At 33.4% G+C, this 21,209-nt stretch overlaps 5 protein-coding genes across 7 annotated transcripts; all 5 read right to left on the bottom strand.

Moving 5' to 3' along the window:
- Positions 1–4,949: 4,949 nt before the first annotated feature.
- LOC126675381 (cytochrome P450 89A2-like) lies at positions 4,950–6,980 on the bottom strand. Its single transcript, XM_050370015.2, has one exon. It carries the CDS (start codon positions 6,784–6,786, stop codon positions 5,278–5,280), a length of 1,509 nt encoding a protein of 502 aa, XP_050225972.2. The 5' UTR covers positions 6,787–6,980; the 3' UTR covers positions 4,950–5,277.
- A 718-nt stretch (positions 6,981–7,698) lies between these two features.
- On the bottom strand, positions 7,699–9,738 carry LOC130015342 (cytochrome P450 89A2-like). Its single transcript, XM_056105244.1, has one exon. The coding sequence runs from the start codon at positions 9,379–9,381 to the stop codon at positions 7,858–7,860; it is 1,524 nt and encodes a 507-aa protein (XP_055961219.1). The 5' UTR covers positions 9,382–9,738; the 3' UTR covers positions 7,699–7,857.
- Positions 9,739–9,996: 258 nt separating this feature from the next.
- Positions 9,997–12,266, bottom strand: LOC126675382 (uncharacterized). Of its 2 annotated transcripts, XM_050370017.2 has the most exons (3): positions 11,662–12,266; positions 10,330–10,987; positions 9,997–10,093 (listed from the first exon to the last, which is right to left on the bottom strand). In XM_050370017.2, exons 1-2 carry the CDS (start codon positions 12,123–12,125, stop codon positions 10,351–10,353), a joined length of 1,101 nt encoding a protein of 366 aa, XP_050225974.1. In that variant the 5' UTR covers positions 12,126–12,266; the 3' UTR covers positions 9,997–10,093; positions 10,330–10,350. The 2 variants fall into 2 exon arrangements, with proteins under 2 accessions (XP_050225974.1, XP_050225973.1); XM_050370016.2 differs by lacking the exon at positions 9,997–10,093 and having other exon boundaries at positions 10,116–10,987; positions 11,662–12,265.
- A 156-nt stretch (positions 12,267–12,422) lies between these two features.
- Positions 12,423–16,080, bottom strand: LOC126675383 (uncharacterized). 2 transcript variants are annotated; one of them, XM_050370019.2, is made up of 4 exons: positions 15,865–16,080; positions 14,604–14,826; positions 14,396–14,500; positions 12,423–13,518 (listed from the first exon to the last, which is right to left on the bottom strand). In XM_050370019.2, exons 2-4 carry the CDS (start codon positions 14,770–14,772, stop codon positions 12,788–12,790), a joined length of 1,005 nt encoding a protein of 334 aa, XP_050225976.1. In that variant the 5' UTR covers positions 14,773–14,826; positions 15,865–16,080; the 3' UTR covers positions 12,423–12,787. The 2 variants fall into 2 exon arrangements, with proteins under 2 accessions (XP_050225976.1, XP_050225975.1); XM_050370018.2 differs by having other exon boundaries at positions 14,589–14,826; positions 15,865–16,078.
- Positions 16,081–18,525: 2,445 nt separating this feature from the next.
- Positions 18,526–19,017, bottom strand: LOC126673878 (tocopherol O-methyltransferase, chloroplastic). Its single transcript, XM_050368189.2, has one exon. The coding sequence runs from the start codon at positions 18,955–18,957 to the stop codon at positions 18,541–18,543; it is 417 nt and encodes a 138-aa protein (XP_050224146.1). The 5' UTR covers positions 18,958–19,017; the 3' UTR covers positions 18,526–18,540.
- Positions 19,018–21,209: the final 2,192 nt, after the last annotated feature.

Here is a 21,209-nt window from a genome sequence, read left to right as displayed (position 1 = left end):
TAGCTTTTAGCTACCAACTTTGCCTTATAGCCAATATCATTCTTGTTCGGAAATCCTTCTTCATATATCCAATTACAGGGACGTAGTCCCTCCAATAATCCTTGAGTTGCAAGAACCGTCAAGAATTTTCCACCATCATGCCCCAAACGCCAATGCCAAAGACTGATTTCTTCTAGTTCATTATCATTACTAGAAGCAACTATAGCTGACCCAATAATTGCATTACCCTGATAGTAATACAAGTTATTGTTCTTCCGAATTTCTTTCATGACAACCTGTGCACCCGAGAATACCTTCATAACTCCATTTACTGTAGTCACAACAAAGCCCTTTGATTCTAGGACTCCTACAGAAATGAGCTTCTTCGTCAAACTCGGTACATAGCGAACATCTTCCAGAATCCTTATTGACCCATCATGGTTCCTCAAGTGAATTGAACCAATTCCTTTGGTCAAACAAGGATTGCCACTTGCTGTGTAAACAACTCCACCTTCTAGCTCTTTGAAGTCAACAAACAATTCCCGATTGGGACACATATGATGACAACAACCCGAATCTAGAAGCCATTCAATAGGAGTATTTACCGATGACACAACAACCAATGAAAGATCTGAATCTTCGTCGTCACACTCAGCTACATTCGAAGCAAACTCAGCTTTTTCTTTATCAGTCTTGCCTTTATTCTTCAATTTGGGACAATCCCTTTTCCAATGCCCTTTCTCTCGACAAAAGGCACATTCATCTTTCTCTGGTCGGGATTTTGATCTCCCTTCCTTTCCAATTGTTTGGCTTTTCAAACGGCCTCTAACAATCAAAGCTTCTGCTGCACTACTAGTATTTTCTTTCTTATCTTTTCTTCTCAATTCATAACTATATAATGCAGCGCAAACTTCGCTAAGAGACACACCAACCTTCCCATGAAGTAGAGTAGTTTCAAGAAACTCAAACTCTTCAGGAAGTGATCCCAACAACATCAAAGCCAAATCTTCATCATCAAACGTCACATCCAAATTCAACAAATCGGCTACTAATTGGTTGAAATTTATGATGTGCTCATTCATAGTAGTACCTGGGAGATACGTGAACCGAAACAGCCTTTTCTTCATGTGAAGCTTATTCTGACTGTTCTTTTTCAAGAATTTCTCCTCCAATGCTTTCCACAAACTACTTGCAGATGTTTCCTTTGAGAAAGGATATTTCTGCTCTCTGGAAAGACATGACCGAATGGTACCACATGCTAAACGATTGATGCTACTCCATTCTCTCTCATCAACATCTGTTGGTTTCTCTTTTTCAATAGCGACATCTAGACCTTGCTGAAATAAAGCGTCTAGAATCTCACTTTGCCACATGCCGAAATGTCCTGTACCATCAAAAATCTCCACCGCAATTCTTGCATTTGACATTGCCATTCTTCCCGAGGAAGAAGCTATCAATGTGGACAGACTTTTGCTTCCAGACATTTCTGCTCCAACTTTTATTTAATAGCTAACCGATATGCCAAGGATAGAACCTTAGCTCCGATACCAATTGTTGCGGAAGCTCAATCGATTACGCTAGCGAATCACGTATTGTGCTAAATAATTATACCGGAAAATTCCCAGGAAAGATTGGTGGGTCACAGGCAGACCACTTAAGTACCAAACTCCTTAGACAGTAGCTAATAAATAAACAATAAAGAGAATACCAACCTTTTAACGAGGTTCAGCCAGAAATGACCGGCTTACATCCTCGGGCACTGCCCAAAATACTCCACTAATTGTTTGTAACAGAATACAAACTAGAGAGAGAACCAACTAAGCCTTAGGAGTTAATAAGGCTTGTTGTGGGATGAGTTTCAATGGGTAGAGGAGACTCCCTTTTATAGGCTAAGGAAGTCCTCACCCTTCCACTGCTAAGCAATGTGGGATTTCTACACTATATGTATATAGCTCAACAATTACAAATCCCTTTTCTAAACAATGTGGGACAAGTCTAAAATGAGCCATATCCAACAGTATATATATGTCGATGGAATCAAAAACATAATTTGATGATCTTTTTCATCGGTATGGGTTTTTGATCATGCAAATGGCAACTCAGTTGGGTATGTGTAAACTTCACTTATAAATCTACTGCCACTGAGGGTATTAAAAAAAAACAAATGATTCATTTCCTTGTGATAATAAATTATCTTATAGAGTCATTCAATTATATTGGAGATGACATGTAAAATTGTTGAAAATTAGGATTGATCATTGAAAATTAGTTTTGCCCATCTGTTCGATATTTCAGAATTAAAACCAATAAGTAAAAAATATAGAAATAATTATACAATACCTTTAAATCTAAGCTATAATCAACTTCCACTTTTCTTATAAAGAGCGTTGCCACCTGATAATATATAAGAAAAAATAATTTTAAATTACAATAATGAATGAAGTAAATAAAATGTCTCAGAACCTGAAATAATATTAGAGCAAATCGTTTCAGTATATAATTAACTAAAATATAGAGCAAATCGTTCAATATGATTAACTAAAGAAACAATTTCCATCATAACAAATCAATATAAAGACAAATTTAATGGGCAAAAACAAAACCCTAAATGCTATACATTACGACGGGAGAAGAGAATGAATATTATGATTGTATTTATATTGATAAACCAGGTAGTTTATTTAGATTAGGATGTTAAAAATATTAATACAATCTAATTTAAATAAGTATTTCATGAAAAATGAGAACTAATGTGCATTATCTGTGAATATTAATTTTTAAAATTTAAATAAAATTAAAGTAGTTTAAAAAAGTTGGAAACTATGAGAATCTTCTATTTGATGAGAATCAATGAGAGGGCTCCGTTGTTCCTCTCAATTATATAAGTACTAGTCGTAACCCGCGCATTTGCGCGGAATCAAATTATTTTAAATTTAGATGATAATCTAAATAAAAATGTCATATAAATAATAATTCTAGTAATGAATTATTTCAAAATATTAAATATTTTGAAAAATGGACAGGGTATCATATTTTACAATACTTACGATGCTAATCAAATTTTATTATGTGATATGGTCTTTTGCACTTAGAATAAGTATTTTTACTTTTTACTCTTACATTATAGTATCATATTATATGGAAAAACAAAATAAATAGGTGGGATGAGTATTAGATCAGTTTGGTTAAACTAAAATCAAATTATTCTTACTGAATTATTTTAGCTCTTTTTCTGAAACGACTGGATTAACTAAATTAAATTTAATAAATCAAATTATTGGGAGCTTAAAGATTAAAAAACGAATCAGCCCAATAAAGTCATATTAGTTTCATAGGTATGGTTAGTTTTGAATTTTCAATTCTTGCAGAACATAATTGCTATTTCATATAGGTTAGAAGTCTAATAAATTACAATTTCATAAGTATATAGATTATAAGTTTTTGTTACAATTTTATCTTTACCGTTCCAATACTTTTCTTGTGTAAGAACATTTTATAGTATATTTTAAAATATTTAGGATTTGTACCTTTTAAAAAAAAACAATCTCGACATATTGTAATAATGATTAGAGCATAATTATTTTATGTTCTTTTATACATTAGTATCGTTATATTAATTTTGAATATTACGTGTGATTTTATAAAGACATTCGACATTTAAATTTTTAGAATAATTTAAATTTTGAACTATATTATAAAAGTTTACATAAATTACGAACTTATTGAGATAATAAAACTAAATTGAATGTTTTTTTTAATGGGAGCTTATATATAAGACTGAAGATTAAACTTATCCATTTAACAAATAATTAAGAAATCTATATAAATTAAAAATTTATTAAAAAAATAAAACTTAAATAAATATTTTTTTTAAAAAAAACAGCTTAGATAATAATATCTTTTTGTAATGCAACTTTTATATCATATTACACAAATTTAAATTAAATTCATATAACCATAATAGAGTTTAAAGGGGAAAAAAATTATAGTTACATATACCTTGTTGTAGACTCTAATTCCTTCCATATTTTTATTTCTTCAAGGACATGAAGATTAAAGAAGCTCGCCAATTGGTTCAAAAAAGACACACCTCAAAAAAATCAGTGTACCAAAATTATAAGACTATTCATACAAATCAAATCTGCAATCTCAAAATTACAAAAAGTTAAATACATTCGTTTTAACTTGGAACAAATTAGACAATTTTCTAAATTATTGCCAATTAAAAAAATAATACGAACCAAAGAAATAAAATAAAAGGAAAATAAATAAAAGAAATTAGAAATTCTATGTGTTAATAAAAAAGTTAATCAAAACTCAAGTTCACAAAAATTTACCAGATACAATTATAGGATAAAAATAGTATAAACAATAATTAAAAACTTACAAACTTGCAGTATGAAAAACAATTAATAACAACGTTGATCACTTCCTTAAAAAAGACAACATTAATGATCATCTAATAATATATACAATAATTATAAAAAAGAAAATATATACAATATAATAATTCATCAAATTATTGCAAGGTATTAGCAAAGCATCAATAGATCCTTAGTAAATTAAACTTACATTTGCTGCCTGCATATAAAATTGGGACGGCTTAAAATCCAAAAAGGAGAGTAAATAGATGATATTGATATGGGTTATGTTGATTATGAGTTTGATATAAATTAGAAGTCATACTTCGATGATATATATATATATATATAGTGGTATGTCCATAAGGAGTTTGGTATAGATTGAAAGTCATATAAAAATATTAGTTAAATTAATTAAATTAAAATACGTATTTTAAAAATAGTGGGAACTAATAATATTGCTTTATTTGGTGAGAATGAATGAGAGAGCTCCTTTTGGTGAGATTGAATGAGAGGGCTTCTTTTGGTGAGATTGAATGAGAGGGCTCCGTTGGTCCTCTCAATTATATAAGTATATAGATATAGATATAGATAATAAGAAAATCTAACTCAATCCAACCCAACAAAATCAAAACTAAATAAAACAATCTAATCAAACCTAAAACAATTTAATCAAACCTAATCTAAACAAACTAAAAATCGAAACTCATTCACACACGGCCATACACCCGCCGTGAATCACTACTGCGACCTCTGACTTAAAAAAAATAAAAAAATTGACCAAAAATTAAATAAAAAATAAATAAAAAAATGTTATCATCTGAGAAGAACGGGATCTCGTTTGTCTTCTTAGACGATGTTTATCAACGATGAACATAAAATAAAAAGATATAGTTTAGGGTAAAATAATGTATTAAGTCATTTTGCTATTATGCCTTTAACTCCGGCGAGGAATAATCTGAGCCTGCAACGGAAACTTCATGACAACAGAAAATTCAAGCTTCTCCGACAAATCAATGTCATCTTCATTCACTGCTCTCCACTCATAACTCCACACCAAATTAGCCACAAAATACTCCAAATGCAGCATTGCTAAACCATACCCAGGACACATCCTCCTTCCCACTCCAAATGGCATCATCTTTATCTCTCTGCTTCCGCTCATATCGAACACTTCTCCGGTCATGAACCTCTCCGGCTTAAACGCCGCCGGATCAGCCCACACCTTTGAATCCCACCCCATCTCTGCGACCATGAAGTTTACACTCCCATTCTTTGGTATCACATAGTTTTCTAGCATTGTATCTTCACTAACTGCGTGTGGCACCAGCATGTGCGCCGGCGGATGTCGCCGGAGACCTTCTAAAACCACCGCTTTTAGATACGGCATTTCCTGCAAATCATCTTCTTTGATTATTATGGTTTCTTTTACTACTTCTTTAGCTTCCATGTACAGCTTTTCTTGGATTTGTGGATGCTTGACTAAATTTGCCAAGATCCATTGCAGAGCTGCAGCTGTAGATTCTGTGCCTCCGTTAAAAACCTCTGATAATAAACTAACTATTTCTTGTTCTTCAAGCTTTCTTTTGTCATCAGGAAGTTCAAGATCCATCAATGTATCAATATATGACAACAAAGCTTTTCCCTCTGTTTCTTGATTCTCGCTCAATTTTTTTTCTTTTCTTGATCTTATTAGAGGAATCAATACATTTTCTTGATTCTTTCGAATTCGCATAGGCTCTTCCCACTGTTTTCTGAATAAAAACTTACTCAAACTTGGCAAGAAGCTAAACAAGCGTTTTTCAACAAAATTCGATAATAATGGACGCTGAACCTCCTCAATTTTCTTGATCTGATCTTCTTCAAGATTGTCCCCGAAACACATGAAAGCTATCAAGCTAAACATGGCATACTTAAAATGACCTATGACCTGAACCGCTCCTCTATCTTTAAATTCTGACTCAATGCGATCTTTAAGTGTTTGCAGAACCAATTTCCTTATATGTGAATAAGATTTGATATTAGAAGGATTCAGAATTTTCGCAGTCAGGTTTCGCCTTAAAATTCGCCAGGTAGGTCCGTAAAAGGCAGAGCTGATAGTAAGTTGATTACTAGTGTTAATTATTTCCATGCCCATGGCCGGTGGGCGGTCGGCGAAGAGAGAACTCTGTTGGATTAAGGCTTGGTGAGCCAGGGTATGATCGGCTATGAAAATGGTGGGGCGTGTTCCAGTATGGAGGGTGAGGATTGGGCCATATTTGGAGTGGAGAGAGCGAAGAGCTGATTCGAGATCGAAGAGTGATGTGGTTAGCCATAGTGAGCTGCCGAAGATGGGTATTGGAGACGGGCCGGGAGGGAGGTTTGCGGCGGAGGTTTTGGCGGAGGAGAAATGGTTGATGATGATGGAGAGTGTGAGGGAGATGAAGATTATTAACCAAGTTTCCATAATTTTAGCTAAGACTCATATTGGGTTTATGTTTTTATAGTTAACAATTTCATGCATTATTGGTGTTTAATTATTTTGGCTCTGTTAATAGTAATTCTAAAAGATGATGATAATGCATAATTATAGATTGTGTTGTTCATAATTCAGTATGGTGGACAACACTTTTGATGGATTTATTGATGCCGATAGAAAAAGACGTCGTAATCAATGATTTTATCTATATGCACATTACATTTTTCAGTTTCTGCTTCTACAATATCATTCGAGCATTATCTTCACTTATCTAGATAAGAAGATGGTAACACCATCTTCAATTAAAGGGGTAAATGATCATGAATATAACTGAATTTCTAATATTTTTCAATTTAGTTACTAAATTACTATTTTTATCACGGAACTTTTTTTTTATTTTGATATTTTCTGACCAAAAATATTTAAATAGCAACCGGAATTTATTTATTTATTACCTGAAAATCTGTCATATGTATGCATAATTTGACATAAAAATTCTCTTTCAATATAATATTATGAAAATATGATAAATTTTCAAAATAAAACTAGCAAAATCTGGTTGCCGTATGTCAACTCTAGTTATACATAAACATTTTTTGTCGAAAAATATCAAAATAAAAAAAATTAAAAAAAAGATTTAGTGACTGAAATCAAAAAAAAAGTTCAATGATAATCAAAATTTATTACCCTCTTCAAAGTGGATAAGCTCCTCATCTCAAGAGGTAAGTGAGTTAGTAAGACACTCTCTTACCTTGAGTAAGATTGCAGATTCACCCCATGTTCATGTATCCAATCGTTTAAAGTTGGGTTAAAATATGTGTCTCGCAAGGAACCTAGCTATATGGCTCGAGAAAGAATTAGTTTTAATGTGAAAAATTGAAAAATGTTTTTTTATAGTTGAGATCCGTTTAGTAATTCTTATAAAATTTGTACCAAACAAAAAAATATGATCCTTATTTAATCAAAGAAATGATAAACTAATTAATTTGTCAAACACTTAAATTGACAAACTTGAGTTGACTCTTAGCACATTTGTGTTGAAAACGTATCAATCTATTTTTAAATTTGATTCCGGCGAGGAATTATCCGAGCCTGCAACGGAAACTTCATGACAACGGAAAATTCAAGCTTCTCCGACAAATCAATGTCATCTTCATTCCCTGCTTTCCACTCATAACTCCACACCAAATTTCCCACTAAATACTCCAAATGCAATAGTGCCAAACTATACCCTGGACACATCCTCCTCCCTACTCCAAATGGCATCATCTTTATCTCTCTGTTTCCGCTCATATCAAACACTTCTTCGGTCATGAACCTCTCCGGCTTAAACGCCGCCGGATCCTCCCACACCTTTGAATCCCATCCCATCTCCGCCACCATGAAATTTACGCTCCCATTCTTTGGTATCAAATAGTTTCCTAGTATTGTATCTTCACTAACAGCATGTGGCACCACCATGTGCGCCGGCGGATGCCGCCGGAGACCTTCTAAAACCACCGCTTTTAGATATGGCAGTTTCTGCAATTCATCTTCGCTAATTATGGTTTCTTTTACTACTTCTTTAATTTCTATGTATAAATTTTCTTGAATTTGTGGGTGCTTGACTAAATTTGCCATGATCCATTGCAGAGCTGTAGACGTAGTTTCTGTTCCGCCGTTAAAAACTTCTGATAGTAAACTAACTATTTCTTGTTCTTCAAGCTTTCTTTTGTCATCGGGAAGTTCAAGATCCATCAATGTATCAACGTATGACAAAAGTAAATTATTCTCCGTTTCTTGATTTCTACTCAATCTTTTTTCTTTTCTTGATCTTATAAGAGGAATCAATACATTTTCTTGATTCTTTCGAATTCGCATGTACTCATCCCATCGTTTCTTGAACAAAAACTTCGTCAAACTTGGCCAGAAGCTGAACACACTGAATTCAACAAAATTCAATAATAATGGACGCTGAACTTCCTCGATTATCTTGATCTCATTTTCTTCAAGATTGTCACCGAGACACATGAAAGCTATCAAGCAAAACATTGCATACTGAAAATGACTCATCACCTGAACTTCTCCCCTTTCTTTAAACTCCGATTCAATCCGATCTTTAAGTATTTGCAGAGCCCGTTTTCTTGTATGTGCGTAGGCTTTGATATTCAGAGGATGAAGGATTTTCGCGGTCAGGTTCCGCCGTAAAATTCGCCAGGTGGGACCATAAAAGGCGGAGCTAATAGTAAGTTGATTACTAGTGTTAATTATTTCCATGCCGAGGGCCGGTGGGCGGTCGGCGAAGATAGAATTCTGTTGGATCAAGGCCTGGTGGGCTATGGAACGATCGGCGATGAAGATGGTGGGGCGGGTTCCGGTGTGGAGAGTGAGGATGGGGCCGAATTTGGAGTGAAGAGAGTGGAGAGCTGACTCGAGATCGAAGACCGATGTGGTTAACCATAGTGAGCTGCCGAAGATGGGTATCGGAGACGGACCGGGAGGGAGGTTAGGGGTGGGGGATTTGGCGGAGGAAATATGGTAGATGATGAGTTTTATGAGGGTGGAGAGTGCGAGGGAGATGAAGATGATTAACCAAATTCCCATAATTGTAGGTAATAGTAAGTCATATTGGGTTGGTTCAAAATTAATAGAGCTAAAGTCAATGTAATGGTCAGCACTTTAATGCAAGTGATGCGTTGAGTGAAGACTGAAGACCCACTTAACCAGAAACTACCATCTAACTATGTTAGACAAGTGGAGAATGTCCGATGTCTGGAGTTTACTATCTCCATTAATTAGAACCAAAATTTACAACAAAACTTTTAAAATTATTTCAGATTCGGACAGCAAATTTAAAATTTCTGATTAATGCGTCTTAAAAATTTGAACCAAACTGGATAGAATTTTTTTCAAGACGATAAATTTAGCACAAAATTTTAAAATTGTTTTATACTCAGAAAACAAATTTGAGAATCTTGGTTAAAAGAGAAAGGAACTCTTACCACTTCAATTCAGTCCAAGATAAATTATCATAAATTATCATAATGGGCGGCTGTTGAAAAGAAGAGTTCAACAAAGAAGTTCTCTAGATTTGTGATGTATTATTTGGCTTAAATAAATTAAATATTCAATTGATTTTTCTTTTTCTTTTTTGCTTTTACCAATTGAATTAAAATGGAGCAAAAGTAAAGTTCTAGTGAAATATGACACAAATATAAGTTCTAGAGAAAACCTGTAATTCCTTTACAGCTGCAACATATCTAAACCAAATACATGCATTCGACTTTGTGCTACATTTATGGAGAATACATTAACCCTACAAAAAACAGATCTGCAAGTTAGATAATCTCTTTGTTATTGAGAAATTCATAAAATCCTTCACTACCACTACATAAATTACCCCAACAACCCAATTTTTCAGTCCTGGAAAAATATATAGAAGTACATTTACTAGCCTACACTACATACTGCAACATATTATAAGGCCTCCTTTTATTTCACATCTTATAAATTCTGCCTTGCAAGAAAATAATCAACCTCCTTTGACCTTACCATATGACAAGTATTCATCATCTATCTGGTATTCAAATCGAATTCCCCGACATCTCGCCACTCCCCTTGGGCGCCAGTGTCGCCATTTTCAGTCTCTTCGTCGTTTAAAAAATCTTCAGAAGGTTCCTTCTCATCTCTTTGTGCATTGTTTCCCCAGCCATTCATCATCTGATCCGGGTTCACGCCGTGTTCCTGCTCTCCTATGTTATGACCCATGGAAACATTGTTTCCCTGCGACCCTAGTGCATTTGCCCGTATTGGCGCTCGAGCCATCATTTCGGCATGAGCATGTGATTCAACACGAGCATGCTCTGCCTGAACCATGGCTGCCATTCTCATTTGAGCCTCCCTACCAGCCTTCTCTCTAGCATCCATTTCTGTTTTCATATCGAACAGATGTCGTTTTTCTTCCTGAAGGAGTAACTGCTCTATCATCAACCTCTCCTCAGATCGGAATTCACCCAAAGCCCGCTTGCGGTTTATTATATTAAAGGCTAAGGCCTGTTTCTCAAATGTGCCGGTGAACTCAGCAACTTTGGCTGCAATGTTGTGATCCCACTGCTGCGAACGAGATGGCATCTGCCCTGTTGTGTCAGAATCGAGAATTCTATCATCCTCTTCTGCCTCATAATCTGCCACTACATGGTAAGGCAGTAACCTGCATCGATTTTCAAAGATTTTGAGGATCACAAAATACATGCTGAAAATAAATGCAACTACCACTGCCACAGATAACTATCTAAAGGGTAATAAGGTTTCCAGGAGATGCAATATATCATAGCACCAAATAATAGATGCCACAAAACAAAAGAAACATCAAATCAAATAACATGTACCTGTCTGGAGTTTATGGTATGGAACAAAAAGAACAAAAAAAGAAAGAACGAGAACAACAACATATATCTGTCAACGTGCTTCGGTTTCTCTGTTTTGACCTTACCAGATCATGAATTGATTTTATTTGTGCTAAACATGGATCATGAAACAAGGACAACAATGCAGACATAAAAGCTATCGAGATAATTATCGAAAATCTAACTTCTTTTAAGGGAATTGAACTTACGGCTCTATGCTAGATAATTGGATCAGCATAAATTATAACCAAACATCCTGCATTAACTATATCAACTTAGTTACCTAATCTAAGACATTTTTAAACAGCTAAAGCTAAGATAGTTATACCCAAAAAAAAAATTACCAAAACTGAATTAATTCTAAATACAAACTCATTCTAAGCATACTATTTCAAATCCCAAACAACCCGAATAGAGTACTAAACAAGATCACAAAATTAAATAGCTTTCAGAAAAAATTGTGATATAAATTGGAAACCTTTCACAGGCATCTTCAAGGGAGGAAAAAGGACGCTTAATATCGGGATGACAGACCCGCCAAGCATCCTGATAAGCCATCTGGAGCTCCACCTGATTAACAGGCGGCCGGAGAGCCTTCTGCTGCAGCAACTGCTGCTGCTGAGAATGTTGCGCATTTTGCCCTAAATTGGATCCTTGTTGCTGCTGCTGGTGCAAACTGGAATTGGGGTGATTAGGGTTAGGGTTAGGGTTTTGTGGGTGAGAGAGATTAAGGGGGCGATGATGGGGGCGGAGATGGGCATCGATGTTGGAAGGGAATCGGGAAATAGCGGCTTGTTGTTGTTGTTGCTGCTGTTGATGTTGGGCTTGTTTTAATTGTTGAAGCAGAAGAAGTTGTTGCTGGTGTTGTGCTTGCTGTTGTTGCTGTTGCTGTTGCTGTTGCATGTACAATTGCTGTTGCTGTTGCTGCTGCTGCTGATCCATTTCTCTGTGTCTTACAAATCTTACTCCATCTTTCTAAAATTTTGCGTTTTTAACGGTACGCTTTCTGTTTTTGACATTTTAGGATACCCATTTTTTTGTTTCTTTTATTCGCCCAATTATTTTGTTAATGAAATCATTTCAATTTCTATAACTTTGTAGTGATAAAATGAAATATCACCAAAATACTATTTGGATTTCTCTAGCTGATTAAAGCTCCAAGCAAATGATCCGTGCCAAACAACAATCTACTAAAATCGTACAAATGATTTAAACAAAAACAAAAATACAACATAGAAATTGTAATGAAATGATATTTGCCATTTCAAAAATTAATCTGTTTTACTTCATGATTTGATAGAGATCCAATTCCGATAAACCAGAAAAAGGCCAAACATTTGTTAGAACTTCAGATTTTCTACAAGGGAGCAGATGTGCGATAAGCCACAGATCAAACATTTAGCAACTGTGTTTTCACTTTTCACCTGCCCCTCTCCAACACAACAAGCACAAACATGCCAAACTAAATCAAGGGATTATATTGCAAAGAGGAGGGGGGGGAAGGGGAAGAAAAAACAAACTTCTCTCAACTTTAGAACCTCGCAATCAAAGAACGGAACGAGAAAAAACAAGCAAAGAATGCACATTGACCTAATTAACTACGCCTACAAAATATTTGGGAGCTGCGAATCCAATCTTTGCTGCAACTCCTTAATCTTCATTGCAAGTTCTGTCTTCTGCTCCTTGTAGCTCTGCAACAAGAACTCCTTCCCTTCTATTACTTCTTTTAAATCTCCTACTTCCCTCTTTAGCATCTCAACTCTCTCACCGTCGCCCTTCCCCTTTTCAGGCAACTCAAAACTGCTATCTCCATTTAAATAACCGTTTGCATGTCCATTTCTGACTTCAGATGGCCATATAGGGACTGACGGAGGCTTTTCATTGGGGGCCACGTGTTTAACACAGTGATCAGCAATTGCCTTCCTCAGCCGCTGAATTTCTCTCTCGGAATCAAACAAATCTCTGTTAGCTGCTTCAAGTTGTGATTGCAAATCTGTAGAATGGGACAGCTGAGCATTTAATGAATTCTGCAACTCCAAAATCTGATCCTGCATCTCCATTATCATGTCATCTCGTCTCTTTAACTGTTGCCTCAACTTCTGTATCACTTCTCTCTTGCTGAAGATGTCGGAGCCAGATTCTGAGACACATGGTGAGTCAGAGCAATTTGAATGGTGAAATGGCTTTGGAGGCAATTCGAGACGATCAGGAGATGATACCCACATAACACCATTCTCCTTGGTAAATTCTGGACCAGAAACTGTTACCAAAGGAAGACCACCATCAGATTCAGACAGCATCTGGTCACTCTGCCGGTGCTTCATGCCTTCATTCCCTGTTTCAAAATCAAACTCACATACCAAATGAAGATGGGGGATTGACAACATTAAATAAATTCTAAAGAGAATTAGGGGAGTCAAGGAATGCTGCAATATGTATGTATACAAGGGTTGCGAGCATTATAGTTAAAACATGCACTCAATGGGACAACCACACCTACTGCACCAGAAGAGGACATAAAGGAGAAAAGGGTGCAGGAAGATTATTACCATTATAAACAATGCAAATCCATAAATGATCCTCAAGAAAGAGAAATGAATCCTCAATGAATCTACTATGCTATGCAAGAAGAAACTAAGCATTGATAGTTTCTATTTTGGCTTATCCCCTTAAAAACTCCTCACCTTTTACCCCCAATTCATTTGCACCCTCACGTTGCAAAACCACCAAATATACCCAAATTACGACCTTTCACTTTCAATTGCACCCTTAAGCATTAAATTGATCTTTTTTCACTTGAAAAAATAGATTTATTTTTGTTTTAAATAAAATATTAAGTCCTATTTTAAAATATATGCTAAAATTTAAAGTATTGATTTGAACATTTTTCAAGTGAAGAGAGGTCAATTTAATACTTGAGGGTACAATTGAAAGTTAAAGGTCATAATTTGGGTATATTTGATGGTTTTACAACGTGAGGGTGCAAACGAATTGGGGGTAAAAGGTGGGGGGATTTTAAGGGGATAAGCCTTCTATTTTTTCCTAACCTATGCCTACAGGGGATGTTTCCACCAGAAAAGAAGAAACCACAAGCAGCATATCATAAATATTTGGACATAAAAGTTATCAGAAATGTGTAGCTGAAACTTAGAAATAAGCTTTAAACTACATCCTCTTCAATCTTTAAGTTCTGGATAAAATGATCACCGTACCAGATATGCAGTTGTAGCAACCATCATCATCTTGTGTAAAAGAATACGTGTTTAGATGCATATGGCAACCTCCTGTCCTCCTTCTATCAGATGATTTCTCATTCCCTGAAATTTATTTATAAACATCAGAAATTAATTCATCTTCATGTCTAAAACAATTACGGACTCGGTGACTTTACAAATTGCACAAGACCTTTTAGAGTATTACTAGCATTTGTCTGTTGCTTCGAATCCAGTGTCTGCTTGAGCTTGTAACCAAGGCGTACTGACAATGTACTTAATAACGCACCACCTGCAATAAGAATCCAATTTGGACCCTCCACCTGAAAACTTTTTCCCTTGTGACCTCTAGGGATTCCATCTCTTCTAGATGTCATTTTAAAAACAAGTGAAAAACTGGAGCTACACTTGCTGAATCATCCAAACATGACCTGAATCAACAGTGTATTAAGTTGTCACAGCTTTTTACAGAAACATGAGATGAAAATGAAGACGAGTGATATGCTCATGAGTTTAAAACTTATTCTGTAGAAAATGCATAGTAAAGTGCCAATATATCTGAAGATGCACATTTATGCGTATACTTCTGCATTTACAAACGACATGAAATTTGAACTAGTTATGAGATCAATTGCCAAAACCAAGATTTTAGTAGTGACTTTCTACCATCCAAAGTTCTTTTAACCAAACTAAACTCACCAATACTAATACATGGCCTATATTAGCATACTTGTGATAAATTCATCACTTAGCTACTAAACCTAAACAAATATAATAAAGACAACAAACAAACAAATGACCTTTTGCTTATATTTTAGGATACATGTTATAACTAATAATACAGATTCAAAAATAAACTAATAAAATTTAAATTTGAAGCTCTATCGGCACAGATTGTATACTTTGTAACCAAAAGACATATCAAACTACAATATAACTCGAATTTAAAGGAGTCTTAATCAGCATAAAACTTCATAATCAATGTCTCCCCATACACAGTTCTATAACTAAACCCATCCAACAAACCTACTTAGGTAGCACAGACACACACACACAGAAACAATGTTATTTTAAGGTTTCTTGTGTAAAAAAATGAAGTTCCATGTCCGAAATGTCAAGTGTGTGACACGTTAACGGAACAGAACACTTTGATTGAATGAAGTACCTGTGCTACCTATGAACCTACCAATTGTCACACAAACTGCCAAACAGTGAAAAAAATGCAAAACATCAAATCAAAAAGGAACCAACGGGGAAAAACAGTAGCTGGAAACAAAAGCGTACAAAAGTAGCTAAAAAACATGGCACATTGACACATAAACCAACGATATCCAAATAAACACAAATGAAAACAAACAGTTACCAAAACATAGGATCAAAATTACATTTCTTATTTACATAAATAACAATCGATAGAACAAATTTAAGTAGCGGAATGAAAAAAGATAAGGATTAAAAAAAAGGCAAACCTCATTCAAAAACATTAGGGTTTAGATCATTTCTGAAACTGCGTGGAAACCGCCGCTTTTGTTATATATTGTTCTTATTTTGAATTGAATTGGCAATCATTATCCTCTCACCAAAATCTCAGTTTCTATTTACCTAACTCTTAATTAATTGCTCCCTGCAACCTCAGGCCTGTGAGTGAGTGAGAGAGAGAGCGAACGGAATTTCTTTTTTTCTTTTTCTTTTTCTTTTTTTCAAATGGCGGCTTTATGTTTATTTCCTTTTTTATTTTCATTTCTCTAGCTACGACTAGGAGGCACTAAAACTACAGTTTTTCCATACTTTTCTTGCTTTCTGCCAAATCAGCTTCCCACGTGGCCATTTTCGCCCTAGAAAATTTGGAATAATTTATTTGGTATTATTTTCATTTTTTTTTAGGATTTTTTTAATAATTTAGTGCAAAATCAATTTGTTTTCTTCATCAATTTTTAATTTTAATTTATTTTACTACTAAATTATTTGTGATATTAAATTTTAACAATAATTGAATGTTTATAATTTAAAAATATTTTATTTGAAATAGAGAAAAATGTTAATTGTTGTATATTTTTTATCATTTAAAACGGATAATTTTTTTATGTTTGTATAAGAATATGGTTTTATGACCTCAACAAAATGTTATCCAGCATAAATATCAGTTGAGCTATAGTTTATTGTTAAAATATTAGTTATGAATATCGGTATATATTGTTCATAGTATTAAAGCTCGCTTAAACTAAATAAATTATTTCTAGACTACCATTTAGAGTTTACTTTTGAGAAAAATTGTGAATTGTTTTCGTTAGATAATGTTTTTGGCCTCGGAAGTTGAGAAATTTAGGTCAGAGACTCAGTCATTCAGAAGCATGTATGGAGGTATATGGCAATAATAATAAAATAGTTTCCAATAGTCTCGTCCCTCATTCTGTATTAGATTCTAACAAATTTTGCTATTTTGCATACTTCATATAAAATTAGAAAAAAAAATAGTTAGATTCAGTCCATCACGTTATCTGTAAACCAAACCAATCATATTATAACATCTCATTAAAATGAGAGTATTTTTATAATATTTTTATTCAAAAATGTATGCAAATATCTAACGAAATTATAAGAATACCTTCATTTTAATGAGATGTTATGATATGATTGGTTTAACCCGCGGATGACGTGAGATACTGAATCAACATAAAAAATTCTCACAAAATTATTAGTAAACTTAAATTTTTTTTTTTTGGTAAGCCCATCCGGTTTCCAAGGCTTCGCCCTGACTAATCCGGATCCGATCCGCGTTGCGCACCTGGCATGGTGGTGAGTCTACCAGTGGGAATTTTCTGCATTCACAAGGACTCGAACCCGAGACCTTGCTTAAGCGATATCAAGCCGCTTACCACTTGAACCAACCCCCATTGGTAGTAAACTTAAATTATTGTTAAGATAATGGAGGGGCAAAGGGATAGAGATTTCAGCTGCATTGAATTTCTTTGAGTTTTTTTATTGTCTAAAGATTTATTTAGTTGGGGTAAGTTGCTAAGACTAGTTCAAAAAAAATCTAAATCAATTCGTAAATACTCGTCAGGCTCTCGAAGCTTGCACACATAAAAAAAACTTTATAAGTACATTAAGGAAGAAGTAAAAGCTATTGAAAAATAATAAAAATATTGAATTAATCTAATCGCATCATTTCTTCTAAACAACCAGCACTAATCACTTAAATCTAATTTTAATTAGAGAAAAAAATCACTTTCACTATCACTAAACTGTAGAAGAATGAATAAAATTATATAATTATATAGAAAGAAAACAATACTCATCCAATAAAATTTAAAAGTTTAATTTAGGTAATAGATAACAAAATACAAAAAAGTAAAAAATTATTAGGTAAATTCAGCTTGCCACGTCATATATAGACTAAGTCAATCATATTATAATACATCATTAAAATAATAGACAATATTATAATAAATTTGTGCAGATTGAAATGGTGATATTACAATTTTATCATCATTTTAGTGATGTGTTATAGTATAATTGACTCAATGAATGATGTGGTGTATTGAGTTTATTTAAAAATTTATCACAAAAAATATATAAATTTGGAGATAGTCTCTAAAGAACAACTTGTAAATTATAAGGAGATTCACTCCCTATCTATATAGTTTGGGGGGCATATTTAAAATTAAGGGTAGACCTATATGACAACTCGTAGTCATAAACTTTAAAGATATTATTCGGAGACTCTTGAAAACTTGGGGGCCTTGCCATGCCCCTTGACTCTCTCTGTAGGTCCGCCTGTGCATGAGAGTTATTCTGCACATGCATAGTACTCATTTTCATGAAATTTTTTTTGTTCAACACGTTCTTCCAAACTTCTCTTTTTTTTACTCCAAAATTCTTCCTCTAATCAATTTTACATGTAGTACCTTACACAAATGCATCTACAACCATACGATTGGCATAAAGATATCCAATAAATTATGGCCGCAAATTACAGATTGATTTTAAAAAAAATTCATAATCGATTTTAGTATCAAATTTCTTGGATTTCCAAAATTCATTTTGCAAGATTTTCTGAAAAAAAATAATTTAAATTAAATAAATAATCTCTACTTCTAAAAAAAATTGAGCCAAACAAGTTCTAACTTCTGATCTTTAAAAAATTAAAAATTACCAGAAACGCCGGCGAAGCGGAGAGCTTCCTCGATCATACGGATCTGAGCGGCTCTATGATTAGAAAGATCGGAATCAGAATCCTTATCAGTATCGTAGAAGCCATGATGCATATGCTCTCCCCAAATATCTTCCCATACACCAGACGACTCGTCGTATAGCTCAGCTATACCTTTTTTAAGCAGCGTGTTATCCGTATCCACTGGCTTCTTCTCCATGTCGTTGGGAGTAGTAACCGCCGCAACGATAACACGTGAAAAGCGGCTACGGGAGGAAGGAGACGAAAAATTGCGAGAGCAAAACGACGACGGATGATTAGAAAAGGAAGAAGAAGTGGGGCACGTGGTGGTGGAACGATGGCCGATTGGTTGAAATGGAGAGTGTGGAGGATGCAATATTATAGACATTGTTGGTGATGCAGCAGAATCTTTTATTAATTGTTTTTTATTATTTTAGTCTCTTAAATTATTATTTATATGCGATCCGATGCTGCGTATGGTTGCTAATAATACTGCTAGATGCTAATTTTAGTCTACGTGGACTCTCGTTTACTGTATAATATTAGGCCCCACGTGCAATTCTTTAGTGGACAATGCTCTGTTTTATATCTGGATTTCCTCAATGAGCCTCCTCTTCTATTATTAGTATAAGAAAAAATGATTTATAACCATTTTTTACATTTATATCAAATGATTTTTATATTTTTCATTTTAAAATGTACGGTGTAAATGATTATCTTATTTTTTAACCACTATATATTTAAAAATTCACTAATACTGCATAGGGATGACTGGTGAGCACGGTTCGGAGGAATCCAGAGATTGACAAATCTCCGGAACCAAACCAAAAGTCGGGGATATCAAAAATTGGATATATGGATCCGTACCAATAGTCGGTTCGGTTCGGTTCAGAAATTTTATTTTTTGGTACGGTTCGGTACGGGGATTCGGTTCTAATGGTTCGGTACGGTTCAGTACGGATATCACTAAAACCACGGATATTATTTTATTTAAAATGCGATCTCTACTATATTATAATATATTATTTTGACTTTCATATTTTTTATATTTTCAACTATCACAAGTAAATAATCATCAATAAAATAAAAAGGCACAACATGTATATTATCGTTCGATTTAATATTAATTTTTTGATTATTTGATAAGGGTACTTTTAAATATTTTCAAGTCTAAAATTATATCATTTTTGTTAAAACTATGTAATTTGGTCAATGATAGAAAATAATGAATATGTGTTATTCATATTAATTTATAAAAAATACTTTTAATAATTATTAAATACTTGACAAATTCATATAATTTTCATTGAAATATATAAGTATTTTGTTTTTATGTAAATTAATAAAAAAAATTATATATAGACTAACATTTTTAATATATATTATTTAATTTTATAAAACAATTTTAAGTTTTAGTAATTCAAAATTAATACAAATATAATAATCAAATGAAAATTAGAATAATATATATATATATATATATATATATATATATATATATAATTTCGGTTCTTCGGGTATAAGTTCGGTACTTCGGTTCGGTACGGTTCGGTTCTTGGTACGGTTATTTATAAAAGATCCAGAACCGTACCAATAAAATTTTTGGTACGGTTCGGTTCGGGGAAAGTCAATGGTCAACGGATATTTTTCAGTCCTGGATATTTTCAGTCTGGTTTTCGGTTCGGTTTTGGAGATATCCAGGATCCGTGCTCACCCCTACTGCATCCAAAATAAGTAATTAATTTGTTTTTAAAGTACTTACTTTTAAGAGTTTACTATATAAATATAAGTATACTAATAATTACTAAAAGATAATTACATATAAAATCATAATTTTTATATAAAATTGTAATTCTATTATAATATATTTAAATTGTCAAAAAACCTATTTTTATCTTTTTTATAATTGTATCATCGTTCGAAAGTCCATTAATTTATAGCTGATGTGACAGCAAAAGATGGTGTGGCACTACAAGTTAGATGTCACGAGCAATTGATATAATTGAAAATATTTATGATTGTCCAACAAAATAAAGTGGTGATTATTGGACGTGATATGATTAAAAAAAATAAAAAATGGAATTGGTAATTTTTAAAAATCATGATAGAACTACAATTTAGTTTAAAAAATGGTGATTTTATATGTAATTAATCATCGATTAAACTAGTGTAGTCCCAACGTTTGGACATACGATTGAAGAATAATTATTGAAATTTTTTATGATGATATCCAAATATACATTATCAGATAATGAATTGATTTGGTGTGTTAAGGAATTTAGAGGGACTACATTAATACTTTTCTTAAAACATAATTTTTTGAGAATAATTCATAAACTTTTATTGGTTGGATACACAATATTAAAGATTTGACCTAATTACTTAAAAACCACCCATCTTATAACTTTTTTTTATTTATCATGACCTAAAAAAAATTTCAATTGTACCCTATTTTCGATTTTTATGTTTCATCTCTACCCTAATGAGTTGAATTGACCTATTTTTTTTTTGAAAAAGAGTTTAAATTGAGCCTTTATTTTTAACCTATATTCTAGTAAAACGTTAATGTTAATCATTTATGTATCTTGTTTTTAATAGTTTCATCTTTAAATTAACTAAATTATCAAAAAAAAATTGGGA

Source organism: Mercurialis annua, linkage group LG3 (assembly GCF_937616625.2).
Source record: "Mercurialis annua linkage group LG3, ddMerAnnu1.2, whole genome shotgun sequence".
Lineage (NCBI taxonomy): Eukaryota > Viridiplantae > Streptophyta > Magnoliopsida > Malpighiales > Euphorbiaceae > Mercurialis > Mercurialis annua.
This window is presented reverse-complemented; position numbering and strand designations above follow the sequence as displayed.

Excerpts from the sequence above, each read along its gene's own strand:
- LOC126675381 (XM_050370015.2), bottom strand. The coding sequence starts at position 6,786 with ATGGAAACTTGGTTAATAATCTTCATCTCCCTCACACTCTCCATCATC.
- LOC126675382 (XM_050370017.2), bottom strand. The coding sequence starts at position 12,125 with ATGGATCAGCAGCAGCAGCAACAGCAACAGCAATTGTACATGCAACAG. Across the intron at positions 10,988-11,661 it reads CTTGAAGATGCCTGTGAAAG|GTTACTGCCTTACCATGTAG; the intron begins GTTTCCAATTTA and ends AAATCGATGCAG.
- LOC126673878 (XM_050368189.2), bottom strand. The coding sequence starts at position 18,957 with ATGTCTATAATATTGCATCCTCCACACTCTCCATTTCAACCAATCGGC.
- LOC130015342 (XM_056105244.1), bottom strand. The coding sequence starts at position 9,381 with ATGGGAATTTGGTTAATCATCTTCATCTCCCTCGCACTCTCCACCCTC.
- LOC126675383 (XM_050370018.2), bottom strand. The coding sequence starts at position 14,772 with ATGACATCTAGAAGAGATGGAATCCCTAGAGGTCACAAGGGAAAAAGT. Across the intron at positions 14,501-14,588 it reads TGCTAGTAATACTCTAAAAG|GGAATGAGAAATCATCTGAT; the intron begins GTCTTGTGCAAT and ends AATAAATTTCAG. Across the intron at positions 13,519-14,395 it reads TTGCTACAACTGCATATCTG|GGAATGAAGGCATGAAGCAC; the intron begins GTACGGTGATCA and ends ATTTTGAAACAG.